Source organism: Hyla sarda, chromosome 1, assembly GCF_029499605.1.
Source record: "Hyla sarda isolate aHylSar1 chromosome 1, aHylSar1.hap1, whole genome shotgun sequence".
Lineage (NCBI taxonomy): Eukaryota > Metazoa > Chordata > Amphibia > Anura > Hylidae > Hyla > Hyla sarda.
Window position 1 is genome coordinate 108,739,048 of NC_079189.1, and position 15,203 is coordinate 108,754,250.

General features: G+C 43.5%; 1 protein-coding gene across 8 annotated transcripts in view; it reads left to right on the plus strand.

The window, feature by feature from the left end:
- Positions 1-3,186: 3,186 nt before the first annotated feature.
- LRP2BP (LRP2 binding protein) overlaps positions 3,187-15,203 on the plus strand; it is a 51,934-nt gene continuing 39,917 nt past the window's right edge. For 2 of the 8 annotated variants that reach the window (XM_056560022.1, XM_056560029.1), the window contains exons 1-6: positions 3,229-3,388; positions 7,471-7,621; positions 8,560-8,669; positions 10,257-10,370; positions 13,221-13,363; positions 13,436-13,541. In XM_056560022.1, the coding sequence (XP_056415997.1) occupies positions 7,531-7,621; positions 8,560-8,669; positions 10,257-10,370; positions 13,221-13,363; positions 13,436-13,541 (564 nt within the window). In that variant the 5' untranslated portion in view covers positions 3,229-3,388; positions 7,471-7,530. Of the gene's footprint in view, positions 3,462-6,930; positions 7,066-7,470; positions 7,622-8,559; positions 8,670-10,256; positions 10,371-13,220; positions 13,364-13,435; positions 13,542-15,203 lie in introns of all 8 variants that reach the window. The other 6 variants (XM_056559994.1, XM_056560000.1, XM_056560008.1 and 3 more) reach the window with 6 other exon arrangements.

Below are 15,203 nucleotides of genomic sequence, written 5' to 3' on the forward strand. Positions count from 1 at the left end.
GCTACACCTCACGCTAAACTCTCTAAACTACACTTCATCTGCCTGTAAAACTAAGTTAGCTACACTACACACGTGTACAACTACTAACAAGACACTACGCTAACTACTCCAAGACTACGCTGCGCTCACTACTCTAAGACTACGCTAACAATACGCTACACTAAATACGCTAAAACTGCTAATGCTACAATACACTAAATACATTAAAACTGCGCTAAAACTAAGCTACGCTAAATACGCTAAAACTGCGTTTACACTACGCTAATTACACAAAAACTGCGCTAAGACTACGCTAAATACACTAAAACTGCGCTAACACTATGCTATGCTAAATACGCTACAACTGCGCTAACACTGCTATGCTAAATACACTAAAACTGCGCTAACACTAAGCTACGCTACAACTGCGCTAACACTATGCTATGCTAAATACACTAGAACTGCGCTAACACTATGCTACGCTAAAAACTGTAAAACCGCGCTAACACTAAAGCTATGCTAAAATTGAGCTAATGCTACGCTAACTACGCTAAAATCGCGCTAACACTACGCTAACTACTTTATACCTGTGTAAAACTACAACTCCCAGCATGCCCGGGCAGCTTTCAGCTGTCTGGGCATGCTGGGAGTTGTTGTCCTAAACTACAACTTCCATCCTGGGAGTTGTGGTGCCTAAACTATGCTAAATTACAACCTACCTACGCTATTTGCGTAGTGCTGCGCATGCGCAGCACTACTTTATCTGCGCACGCATGCGCAGCACTACTTTATCTGCGCCCGCTGCTCTACTTTCTGTTCCCCGTTCCCTGAGAGTTAACAGGGGACGGGGAGTAGAGCAGCGGGCGGCGAGGCAAGCGGTTGTCAGCGCTATCGGGCATAGGGATCCCGATCGCGCTGGCCGGAGTCAAGTGGATGACAGCGCTATCGGGCATAGGGATTCCGATAGCGCTGGCGATCGAGCGCGCTGGCGGGTGACAATAAAACGGAGAGCTCCGTGCAGCTTTGGGCTATCACAGGGAGAGATCCTCTCCCTGTGATAGCCCAAGTGAGACTGCCATGAGCTGCGATGTGTGAGTATTAAATATGTCACGTGACACTCGCACCCCCCCAGCCCCCGCAGTAATGAATGGTTGGGGGGGTGGTGTGCGAGTGTCAGCCTATAGATTGTAATGGAGGCGGAGCGCTCGAGCTGGGAAAACTGCTGAGTCACTCCATCACAGTCTATGGCAAATTACAATCCACGGCACTGCACCGGAGTACAGAGCAGAGATGCGAGCACTGTATAGGGTCACTCCACATCTCTGCTATATTATGGACGATCGCAGCAGGTGTCAGGATTGACACCCGGGGCGATATGTCTATTAGTACAGTTACTACTACTGTTCCATGCTGGGAGTAGTAGTACTACGTAAAAAAATGCACACACACTTTATTAAAAATTAATTAAAATTTCTTTATAAAAAATATAACTTTAGTTCAATAATTTTTTTTTTCCATCACTACTGCATCCTTTTTTTTTGGTACCCAACAAATTTTGGGTACCAAAATAACGCCAAAGGAGCTAAAAAAGCAATTTCCACTCAAATCCAAAAACGCCAGAAAAAGCGCCAAACACAGGGAAATGCTGTGGTGTTTTTTCTGGCATTTTTTTGGGCCACAAAAAAAACAAAGTAAAAACTTAGCCTAAGGGGTTATACACAAAAGTGGTACTGATGAAAACTACAGATCACGGCGCAAAAAATTAGCCCTCATCCAGTCCTGCTTACGGAAAAATCAAAAAGTTATAGAGGGTTAGAATAGGGCAATTTTAAACATAATAATTTTAAGTTTTTTTTTTTTTTTTTAAGTAGTAGAATAATAGAACACCATGTAAATGTGAGTATCATTTTAGTTGTATTGACCCACTAATGTCATTTTAAACATACAGTGCTCTGCATAAAAACAAAAACCCTAAAAGGTTGCAAAATTAATTTTTTTGTAATTCTCTTTGTTTAAAAAATAATAATAAAAATAACTATATATACATATACACATATACTCTCAGGCTATGTTCCCATGCTGCTGATTTTCTGCAGATTTTCCCACTAGAGAAATCAAAATTGCAAAAAAAAAAAAAAAAAAAAAAGCGCACAGTGTGAAAAGAGACTTTTTCCTCCCCCTGTGTGTGTTCTCTTTCCTCCCCCTGTGTGTGTCCTCTTTCCTCCCCCTGTGTGTGTTCTCTTTCCTCCCCCTGTGTGTGTCCTCTTTCCTCCCCCTGTGTGTGTCCTCTTTCCTCCCCCTGTGTGTGTCCTCTTTCCTCCCCCTGTGTGTGTCCTCTTTCCTCCCCCTGTGTGTGTCCTCTTTCCTCCCCCTGTGTGTGTTCTCTTTCCTCCCCCTGTGTGTGTTCTCTTTCCTCCCCCTGTGTGTGTCCTCTTTCCTCCCCCTGTGTGTGTCCTCTTTCCTCCCCCTGCGTGTGTGTTCTCTTTCCTCCCCCTGTGTGTGTCCTCTTTCCTCCCCCTGTGTGTGTCCTCTTTCCTCCCCCTGTGTGTGTTCTCTTTCCTCCCCCTGTGTGTGTTCTCTTTCCTCCCCCTGTGTGTGTTCTCTTTCCTCCCCTTGTGTGTGTTCTCTTTCCTCCCCCTGTGTGTGTCCTCTTTCCTCCCCCTGTGTGTGTCCTCTTTCCTCCCCCTGTGTGTGTCCTCTTTCCTCCCCCTGTGTGTGTCCTCTTTCCTCCCCCTGTGTGTGTCCTCTTTCCTCCCCCTGTGTGTGTCCTCTTTCCTCCCCCTGTGTGTGTCCTCTTTCCTCCCCCTGTGTGTGTCCTCTTTCCTCCCCCTGTGTGTGTTCTCTTTCCTCCCCCTGTGTGTGTTCTCTTTCCTCCCCCTGTGTGTGTCCTCTTTCCTCCCCCTGTGTGTGTTCTCTTTCCTCCCCCTGTGTGTGTTCTCTTTCCTCCCCCTGTGTGTGTCCTCTTTCCTCCCCCTGTGTGTGTCCTCTTTCCTCCCCCTGTGTGTGTTCTCTTTCCTCCCCCTGTGTGTGTTCTCTTTCCTCCCCCTGTGTGTGTCCTCTTTCCTCCCCCTGTGTGTGTTCTCTTTCCTCCATCCCTTCAGGCGGCACAGTTCACACAGAGCGGCCCTATAGGACAATCTGCACAGAACACAATGCCGCAGCGTACAAGAACAAAGCAGCGCCAAGCCCCGCCCTACATTACTATTGGTAGGAGTAGTCATAGCCCCGCCCTCTCCTTCTTACTGGCGCACGTGATACCTAGCGACATCGCTGTAAGACGCGTTACCAAGCGATAGTTTCCAGGGCGACCAAACACAGCGGCCATGTGACCGTACACCCGAGGGTGAGTGTGACCTCAAGACCCGTCCCCTGGAGCCTGTATAATAAGAACGTGGTGAAGGAACAGAAGGTGTGTAATGCTGCTATGCACCAGACGTGTAGGGGAACTACAAGTCCCAGCAAGCCATGTACTGAGAACATAGGTTTGTTAACTATATACAGTGGTCTTACCCTGTGGCTCTCCAGCTGTTGTAAAACTACAACTCCCAGCATGCCCGGACAGCCAATGGCTGTCCGGGCATGCTGGGAGTTGTAGTTTTACAACAGCTGCAGAGCTACAGGTTGTAGACCGCCATGCTTATACCATGTATCTATTACACCAGGCTAGGGGCTTGTTCACATTGCTACAATTTGCACAGACTTCCTCCTTTACATAAACAACCTTTTGTATTATAAACAATCTTAAAGATGCAGGACTGGGTGGTTCTGCACTGACGTTTCCATAGAAGTCAATTGGAGTTTTAAAAATCTGCATTGATATTGTGGTGAATTTTCACTGTGTGAACAAGCGCTTACTGATCCCTCTCCTTCATGTAAAACACCAGCTAGGGTGTAAGGCTAAGTTTCCACTTGGTTTTTTTTTCTGGCAGTTTTTGGAAAAGTCAAAGTTGAGCCAAAGTCAGAAGTGGATCCATAATAGCCTAAGGGGCTTAAAGGGGTACTCCGGCGGAAAACATTTTTTTTAAATCAACTGGTGCCAGAAAGTTAAACAGATTTGTAAATTACGTCTATTTAAAAATCTTAATCCTTCCAGTACTTATCAGCTGCTGTATGCTCCACATTTCTTTGTGGAATACTTTTTAGTCTGACCACAGTGCTCTCTGCTGACACCTCTATCCGTATCAGGAACTGTGCAGAGTAGGAGCAAATCCCCATAGCAAACCTCTCCTGTAGAGATGAGCGAACGTACAGTAAATTCGATTCGTCACGAACTTCTCGGCTCGGCAGTGGATGGCTTTTCCTGCATAAATTAGTTCAGCTTTCAGGTGCTCCCGTGGGCTGGAAAAGGTGGATACAGTCCTAGGAGACTCTTTCCTAGGAATGTATCCACCTTTTCCAGCCCACCGGAGCACCGGAAAGCTGAACTAATTTACGCAGGATAAGACATCAACTGCCGAGCCGAGAAGTTCGTGACGAATCGAATTTACTGTAAGTTCGCTCATCTCTACACTCCTGCTCTGGACAGTTCCTGACATGGACAGAGGTGTCAGCAGAGAGCACTGTGGTCAGACAGAAAAGAACTCAAGAAAGAAATACAACTTAAGGACGTGGGGCGTATGCATACGCCCGTGGGAATTCCGGTCCCCACCGCTAGCCGGTTAGGGACCGGACCGGGATGCCTGCTGAAATCATTCAGCAGGCACCCTGACACATCGCCCAGGGGGGTCCTGAGACCCCCGCATGTCGGCAAGCGCAGAAAATCGCATGTCAATTCAGACATGCGATTTTCTGCTATTCCGGGCTGATCGGGTCTCTGGTGACAGCCCTGATCATCCTGAGGGATAGGAGCGAAGTCGCAGTGCTGTGATCTTCTGCTATCCCCTGCCATTGGTCAGAACTGATTCTGACCAATGGCAGCGCAGGACAGTGGGTTGCCATGGCAACCCCCGTTCTGCCCACCCCTGGATGTCGTGGGGAACGTGAGGAGAAGATGGAGGCCGGTACCTGGAGGAGAAGACAGCAAAAGGCATGCTGGGAGTTGTAGTTTTGCAACATCTGGAGGGTCACAGTTTGGAGACCACTGTTACAGTGGTGCCCAAACGGTAGCCCTCCAGATGTTGCCAAACTACAACTCTCAGCATGCCTAGACTGCCCAGGCATGCTGGGAGTTGTAGTTCTGTAACATCTGTCCCTTCAGATTTTGCAATTTTCATGAAATGTTTGAAAATTGCTGCTCTACTTTGAAGCCCTCTAATTTTTTCAAAAAGCAAAAATATGTCCATTTTATGATGCCAACATAAAGTGGACATATTGGGGGAGATTTATCAAAGGATTTAGACTGTTTTTTCTTGTCTAAATTTGTCGCACAGAAAGTTGCAGTCTAAATATGTGCCACTTTTCTGCGACTTTTGCTCTAGAGGATTTTTAGAACATGATGCATGCAAGTCTATTTTAGACTGAAATGCATTGAAAAATGCATTGGTGCTGAATTTATCAAAAGCGACTTTTCAGCGACAAGTCGCATTGGCTGAAAGTGCGCCGAAATGTCAGACCATACTGGAGCAGGTTTAAATATAGACTAAACCATAGATCATGCAGTCTGTGCACAGAATTTATCAAGAGCCGTGCGCCATTTGATAAATTAGGTGCACAATAGACCAGACTAACCCTCTGTAGTTTGGTCTATATTGATGCGGGACATAGACAGCTTTGATAAATATCCCCCATTGTATTTGTGAAGAAAAATAAAATTTATTTGGAATATCCATTTTCCTTACAAGCAGAGAGCTTCAAAGTTAGAAAAATGCAAAATTTTCATGAAATTTTGGGATTTTTCACCAAAAAACACTGCAAGTAATGCCGAAAATTTACCACCAAAATAAAGTAGAATATGTCACGAAAAAACAATCTCAGAATCAGAATATTCGGTAAAAGCGTTTTCGAGTTGTTAATTTTGTAAAGCGACGGTGTTCAGAATTGTGAAAAAGGGCTCAGTCCTTAAAGGGGTATTCCAGGCAAAAACTTTTTTTTGTATATCAACTGGCTCCAGGAAAGTTAAACAGATTTGTTAATTACTTCTAAATCTTAAAAATCTTAATCCTTCCAATAGTTATTAGCTTCTGAAGTTGAGTTGGTGTTTTCTGTCTAACTCCTTTCTGATGACTCACGTCCCGGGAGCTGTCCAACTCCTATGGGGATATTCTCCCATCATGCACAGCTCCCGGGACGTGACATCATCATTGAGCAGTTAGGCAGAAAACTTCAGAAGCTAATAACTATTGGATGGATTAAGATTTTTTAATAGAAGTAATTTACAAATCTGTTTAACTTTCCAGAGCCAGTTGATATATAAAAAAAAGTTTTTGCCTGGAATACCCCTTTAAGGTGAAAAAGGGTGGCGTCCTTAAGGGGTTAATGTTGTTGACCAGAAGCAGGAGGGCGGTCCCTTTCTTCTCCTCAGGGGATAGCCCCTCCCTCTCCTCAGTCACTGGTCTCGGAAGTGAGCATCTGTAACCATTTCCTTTCTGGTTTTATGCTATACGCACACTGTGTGCTTACAGCTTTTGCAAAACTACAGCTCCCAGCATGCACACACATCCTTTGAGTTGTAGTTTTGCAACAGCTGGAGCCATATGATTGATAAAACTCAGATTTATAGCAGTGTTGCTACAGGCTGTCTTCCTCCTACTGTTGCAAAACTAACACTCCCAGCATGCCCACACATCATTTGGCTGTGCAGGCATGCTGGGAGTTGTAGTTTTGCAACAGCTGGAGGCTGTATTAGATACACACACATTCACTTCATTTATTCATATGCATTACCTAGACAACACAGACTTACACACACACACATATATATATACACATGCAGATACACTTACTTTTTAAACAAAAAATCCTCCATTCAGTCCCCATCTTCAGTCACCAGCTTCTTTCATCATCTGCTCACAGGCAGCAGTGTACTCCCGCCCCTTCTCCTCACACAGACAGTGAGGGAGCCGATCACAGCAGCTTTAGATCTGCAGACCTGTCAATCATGAAGTGGGTCCATGACGTAGGTGATGACAAGTGGACACAGCCAGGCTGGTATGTATCCCAGGAGGCAGGGAGGCAGTTGTTTTAATGGCTTCTTCAGCTTCTTCGAATTTTTTTTAATGAAAGCAATTGCTAAACCTATTGGTTATACATGCTTTACAACATATCAAAAGTTTTTGTATCTGACAGTGCCCATTTAAAGCAGTGCTGCAAAATTGTAACAATGATGGCATGTGAGCGAAGAGCGTGTTTGTTGGTTTTTAATGTCTGACATTTGTCCCTTACCTTATTCAAAAGAAATCCCTGAGTTACAGGATAGAAGAGTGACATGACTTGTAATAAAAACGTTTTTAAAAGCAAAAAAGCATGCGGAAAGTCTGAGGAAGCCTAGAGGTAGGAGACTCAAATCAAATGAAAAGTACAACTAACATTCAGTATTGTATTGCTTTCCTTCAGGAAACATTTGCAGATTGCAATATGAAATCCTACTAGTCACACAGTTGTATTGTCTGAAGAATGAAGAAGCTGAACTCCGAGCCCCTGCCCAAGAGGGGGGACACCTTGTATAGTGTCAGCCAGATGCCTGATTTTCCTCAGAATATACAAGGTGAGACTCCTGTAGGAGCTGTAGGCTGGGTTCACACCTTCTTTGTGTTTACATTTAATGGATACATTTTATACTGTTTAAAAAAGATGTATGTGTACAATAAACAAGTGCTATGTAGTATGATTTGTTCCCCATTGACATGTATTATAAAAAAACAAAAACCATAGTAAAACGGAACAGCGAAACAAACACAAAATGCAGAACAAATCAAAAAATCAAGCATGCCTGTCCCGTCTCTCCACCAACATGACTTGTGAAGTGTTGGGTGGCCGCCTACACTGGCGGTGGGTTTGGCCGACCTTAGTATAAGGTGTATGGGCACCTTAAAGCATTAGTTCTTAAAAGATAAAACCACTTATTATTATACATTCATTAAAAATGTTGGGGGTCTCTCTCTCTTTCATTTGGCTGTCCAACCCCAGTCGTCTAGTCACATCTAACCTAATAACACTAAACATGGTTGGACTTGACTGACGGGGGGACTGTCTTAGCTTCCTGCTATGTGAGTTTCCTGCGCATTACTGCTGGGTATCAGTCATGTTGATTGGCGTGGACACACTAGTCACTGATTGGCCCGCGGTGCTCGTGCGTGCCCCTGAGTCAGCTGCAAGTCAAGAAGAACGGGGCACCAACAGGAGCAGATGACCCCATTTCTCTCTATGGCTGAATGGAGTCACTAGGAGGCCTACGCTATTTTCAGAGCGCTCAAAAATGGAGGATTCCTGCACTTTTGAATTAGCGCATAGGTCCTGAACAGTCACTAAGTGGCTCAGTTCAGCCACTGAAAGCAATAGGTTCCTCCGCTCCAGTTAACAGTATACGTCAACATCCTGTTTTTGGCAGAGACCAACAGGGGTATAGTAAGAACCTACTCTAACAGATGAGTTAAAACTAAAAACAAATAATGATATAACAAAACATGTATCTTCCATTTACAGGCCATAGCCGTGCTGGCTTACTAGACATTGCCGAACAGTACCTGAAGGATAGGATTCAACAAGGAGATAAACAGGCCCATTTTCTTCTAGGCCAACTTTGCTTTGAGGAGGTAAACCTTCAGGCCTTGAATAAAGCCAAATAACATGAACGACAGGTGCCAAAACCTCTGATGTTCTTTCTGTCTAGGATTGTAAAAATTCTTGCATTACCATTTCCAAGTGTCGTGTTCCTAGTTTGACACCGTTCAGACTTCTCAGAAAGGGGCAGACTCATCCTGCTCTAGTTGTTGTTAAACTTCTACAACCATCATGCCCAGATAGTTGTGAGCTGTCTGAGTATCCTGGTATTTGTAGTTCCACAACGGCTGGAGAGCCACATGTTGGAGGCCACTGTTAGGCTAGGTTTCCGTCTTTTTGGATCATTACCGTTGTGTGGAAATAGATTTTTTTTCTCTTTTAGCAGTTTTTCCTATATCTCTGTCTACCCTTTTAAACCTGTTCAGGTACTTAAGCACACATTAATGCTGGGCACCGCCAATTGTGCCGATGCCCAGCATTAACCCTTTAGACACCCCAATCAAGTTGATTGTGGCATCTAAAACTAAAGTGAAACGATCCCGGCAGCTCAGCGGAGCTGATCAGGACCATCGCGGTGAAACCGCAATGTTCCAATCAGCTGAGAGGACGGCGGGAGGGCTTCCTCGCCGTCCGTGTTAAAAAAAAAAAAAAGGTTGATTAAAGTGTATTAACCCCTTTCTAATAAGTTTGGATCCCCTCTCCCCTTTTTCCCATTTTTTAAATTAAATAATGTAAAAAAAATAAAAATTATCTTATATGGTTCCACCACGTGCGTAAAATATAAGATTAGCTAAACTGCACGGTCGATGGCGTACACTTAAAAAAATACCAAAGTCCAAAATTGTGCATTTTTGGTAATTTCATATACCATAAAAAATAAATAGAAAGCAATGAAAAAGTCCCATAAAAAAAAATGGTGCCAATAAAAACTACAGATCACGGCGCAAAACATGAGCCCTCATATAGCTCCATATGCGGAAAAATAAAAAAAAGTTATAGGGGTCAGAAGATGACAATTTTAAACATACTAATTTTGGCACATGTAGTTATCTTTTTTTTTTTTTTTTAAAGTAGTCAAATAAAATAAAACCTACATAAATTGGGTATCTTTGTAACCGTATGGATCTACAGAATAAAGATATGGTGTTATTTTGTACCAAAAAGTGCACTGCGTAGAAACTGAAGCCCCCAAAATTTACACCGCAGATTATGTTATAAAATAAGTGATGTCATTACAAAGTACAATTGGTGATGCAAAAAAACAAGCCCTTATATGGGTCTGTAGGTGCAAAATTGAGAGCGTTATGATTTTTAGAAGGGAAGGAGGAAAAAACGAAAGTGCAAAAACAACATTGTCCAGTTCGTTTTGCAATTCCCTATTGACTTGCATTTAACATCTGACTGTGGCATTTTTTCACCAAATAAGCACTTTTGGCATTTTTGCAAAAACAAATAAAAATCTTTTTCACATTCTATTGGTTTGGCTGGGGTATCCCCTATTCACATCAGTGGAGACAAATACAGTATTGTAAACCACATGTACAACTTTTATGGTTGTTTCTGTAGATATTTGTCTTAAGTTTGTACCATAAGTCTGCTGTATGTTTAAACCTTTTCAGGGCTGGTATGAAGATGCATTATTGCACTTTGAAAAAGTCAAAGATGAGGATTATCAGGCATTATACCAAGCTGGAGTGATGTATTATGATGGTCTGGGAACTCAAGAAGATCAGGTATGTATTGTGTGAATGTTTTCTATTTTACTTAAAGGGGTACTCCGGTGAAAAACTTTTTTTTTTTTTAAATCAACTGGTGCCAGAAAGTTAAACAGATTTGTAAATTACTTCTATTAAAAAATCTTAATCCTTCCTGTACTTATTAGCTGCTGAATACTACAGTGGAAATTCTTTTCCATTTGAAACACAGAGCTGTCTGCTGACATCATGAGCACAGTGCTCTCTGCTGACATCTCTGTCTATTTTAGGAACTGTCCAGGGTAAAAGGAAATCCCCATAGCAAACATATGCTGTTCTGGACAGTTCATAAAATGGACACAGATGTCAGCAGAGAGCACTGTGCTTATGATGTCAGCAGACAGCTCTGCGTTTCAAAAAGAAAAGAATTTCCGCTGTAGTATTCAGCAGCTAATAAGTACAGGAAGGATTAAGATTTTTTAATAGAAGTAATTTACAAATCTGTTAACTTTCTGGCACCAGTTGATAGCACTGCACATAAGAAAGGTGGCAACATTTACATCTAATTTTATGTGTCTAGCACCTTTATTTATTTTTTTATTACACTTTTAGTTTAGCTCACTATTCTGAATTCCTCTCAAAGGGAGGGGGCGTGGCCTCACTGTGCATGTCTCCGCCCCTCCCTCTGTACGCTGTCTGCTCACATCTCCCCTAGCATTAACAAAACTACAACTCCCAGCTTGTCCTTTCTGACAGTAGCGGGACACAAGCTGACAGTGGGAGGATTTTTCCTCCAGCTCTGAGCCCTGCACTCACAGCTGTCAATCAAGGAAGTGTGTCCATGACATAGGTGATGATGCATGGACACAGCAGGACTAGTATGTGTCCAAGCAGGCAGGGGGGCAGTTGTTTGACTGGCTTTTTCTGTATGAAATACTGAAAATTTTCTAATGAAAGCAATTGCAAAACCTATTGGTTCTGCATCCTTTACAACATATCAAAAGTTTTTGTGTCAGACAGTGCACATTTAACTACTATGAACAAACATGGCCCAAAGCTGAGTCTAAACCGTAAAGATCTAATATTTCAGGCTATGAGAGTTCTCACAGGTCGTGTTTTAGTACTAGCAATAGGTTATCACTGTGGTGCTGCCACCTGCTGGCTACAGTAATTATGTCTTCTCTCAAACAGAGGATCCGTGTGCTACTTAGCTGGCTACACCAGTCTGGCATGCTGGGAGTTGTAGTTTTGCAACAGCTGGAGACATCTTGTTTGGAATACACTGGGCTACACTGTACATGTCCATTCCTGGGATGTAGCAAATATTTAATCATATCTTCTAAACACAAGACCCATACTCCATAATTGTCAACAGTCAATTATTTCATGAAATTCTTCCCCCAGTTTTGGAAATTAAATAAATTATCCACCCTTTCATTTTTTTTTTTATAAGAGGCTGAAATGTAACAAAATAACAACCTCTACTCACCTTTATGATCTAGCAGAAATCCAGCGCAGAAGCTCTGGTGGGCACCAGTCTTTGTTTACTAGTGGCCAAAACGTGACCACTGTAGCCAATCAGTGTTCTCAGCAGTTGTGCCGTACTGGCATTATGGCTCCCATGACCACTGATCAGCTGTAAACAGAGACCTAGGCCTGCACCAGAACGTCTGCACTGGATTGGACAGGTGAGTGAAGGTTTTATTATTTGGTTACATTTTGGCTATTTATGTCAATTTTATGTATAACCCCTTTAACCATGTGGATACCATTACCGTAGCATTTCATATTGTTTTTCATTAACACCATATTCATTCAAACATCAAACCCCCCTAAGTGAACCTTACTGTATTTTTTTTATACTGTATTTTCGCAATAAACATTTTTTTTATGGATTATGGCATCAGCGTTATGTTGCCTCATTGCCCTCATTGTATTAGTGAAAGGCAAACAATCACATAATACAGCTACAAAAGTTTAGTTTTTTCTGCTGCCTTGAAGTAGTTGTATAAACATTTGTTAGAGCTGTATCAGAACTCGATGTCTGCATGAGAATATTTAATGCAAACACAGAAATACTTTTATGTCTAGGCTCTTATTAGAAAAGTGCAGTACCTGTACAGTATATGTTGGGGCACCGGCAAACATTGGACAGCTAATGGATAGTAAAGGAAAAGACTGTACAGGAAGACAGCCCAAAATAAATCAGGACTGGTTTTTCAGCTCAGTTTTTGGGTGAAATTCTCCCTTATTTTGCAGTTCTGTTCTATAAAAAAAAAAAAAAAAAATGATTGGCAGAATTTCTAGATTTCACTGATCTCCCAACAGTACCAGTTCAGCTCCTCAGTGTTCTCCCTCCTCTCGACACACAGAAAAGTTGGTCTCCACTGTAGCAAGAGATTGGCGAGGAGGCATTTCGAAGTGTGTGTGTGTGTTTTTTTTTTTCACCCTATGCACAATAAAAAAAAATTCTGGACAACCCCTTTAATCTGTGAATACCTGATACTATATGGATATTAGTGCTTTAGGGTACAGTCCCACAAAGCGCTTACGCAGCGTATTTCCCGCTGCACTAAAAACACAGCATTTTTCCGATCAGCATACACACAGGGCTTCCCGGTGGCAGCCCTGGGTGTTCAGTGAGTTTTGGAGGAGGGGCCAAACTTCTGTAACTTTTAAATTTTTTGTAAAAAAAATGTAATAAAAGGCTGACTAGATCAGTCACATAGGAGCAGGTCAGCAAAAATCCTCAAGATTATGCAGAATACTATCTGCACAGGCAGCTGTAATTTTTTCTAATTGAGCAGTTTTGTCCAGGATTATGTGAATAAACACACAGCCTCATCCATGGGATGACCATTATCTGCCTCCGTCCTGTTTTTCTTCCAGAGGAAAGGAGTGGAATACATGAAGAAGATTATCAGCTCCAGTAGCCATGGAGCTAAACACCTAAAATACGCAGCTGCTTACAATCTTGGGCGAGCGTGTTATGAAGGCTGCGGGATGCGTCACTCTGACGAAGAAGCAGAGAGGTAATTCCTTGTTTTCAGACATTCCAGTAGCAGCCAGCCTCTTCATTTCTTACATGTTTCCTTTTATTGTAGGTGGTGGCTTATAGCAGCAGATAATGGAAACCCCAAAGCCAGTGTGATAGCCCAGAGTGTGCTAGGAAAGTTTTATTCCCGACCACCCAGCAAGAATCTGCGAAAGGTTATTCACATTATCCTATACATGTTACAGTATGTTCACGTTCAGTTTATTGTACTGAACCACTTAAAGGGAAACTGACAGCAGGGTCCACAACACTTACTCAAATATACAGTTAGATATAGTGCGGGTGACCCTGTTCCTAAATTTTCTTAACAACAAAAATATTTGTGCAATGCTTTCTCCCGCACGCTCAAGTCGATAACTCTGCCCCTTCCATAAATATTCATCCCCTCTTTCTCGTCATGTCTGTGAAGCAGGCCCGTCGCTACAGGACAGGCAAACCAAGCAATTGCTGGGGGCCCCGAGCAGAGCCAGTGCTTGCCCGTCCTGTAGCAACGGGGCAATTCCACCCATCACCAGGGCTGGACAAATGCCTGACATTTTTTTTTAAATAAACTCACTTGCAGCTTTGGAGTTCTTCTCACCTCACCAAAATCAAGCTCCCCCCACCCCAGCTGCACTTGGTATCTTCCCTCAGCTCCGGACTCTCAGCCTTCAGCCGTCTGAGCAGGAGGAGGGGGAGGGGGGAGGAGAGAGCACAGAGCTGTGAGGAAAGGAGACCGCAGAGGCTGTACAACATGGGGCCTGACTATAGTAGGTGTCCCTGCTGTATATATATGTGTATAAGCGTGTGTGTGTGTGTGTGGATATATAGATATATATGTGTATAAGCAGGTGTGTGGATATATAGATATATATGTGTATAAGCGTGTGTGTGTGGATATATATATGTGTGTACATATGTGTATGTCTATGTACTGTGCCTGTGTGTGTGTGTGTTACTACTGTTGATGACTTTATGTAAAGTGCATGTGTGTAGGGCTGGGCGGTATACCGGTTCATACCGGATACCGTTTTTTTTTCTCCGACTGTATGAATTTTGGCCCAGACCACTATACCGGTGGGGCCCCTCCCCCCGCCCATGAATGAATTACAGAGCCCACGGCTCCGCTCTGTCAGGGGAGAGCAGGATGACTCCCATCACTATTAAGAACATCCCTATTAAGGACATCCCATGCCCCTGTTAACCCTCTTGGCCCTCGCAGGGACCGCCGGGAGGTAGCACACACGGGACGTCACTGATGTCCCGTGCGTGCGCCCATTGGAAAGCAACGCGGAGGAGCGGAGCAGCGAACAGGACATGCGCTGGCTAGCATGGTAAGTGACCAGCGGCACATCAGCTTAAGTGCTCCGACCACCGCTCCTCCAGTCCCGGGACCTACTGCTATGGTGGCCGAATCAGAGGAGCAGTGGTCGGAACACTGAAGTAGGGCAGTAAACAGGCATACAGCCTCCAGCCATACACTGTATGGCTGGAGGCTGTATGTCTGTGGGGGGAACATACTACACCTAATGTTGGGGAACTATACTGCACCTAATGTGGGGGAACATTATACTGCACCTAATGTGGGGGTACTATACTGCACCTAATGTGGGGGAACTATAGCCTAATGTGGGGAGAACTATACTGCACCTAATGTGGGGGAACTATAGCCTAATGTGGGGAGAACTATACTGCACCTAATGTGGAGAACTATACTGCAACTTAATAAGGGGAGAACTCTACTGCACCTAATGTGGAGAACTATACTGCACCTAATGTGGGAAACTATACTGCACATAATGTTGGGGGACTATACTGCACCTAATGTGGGGGAACTA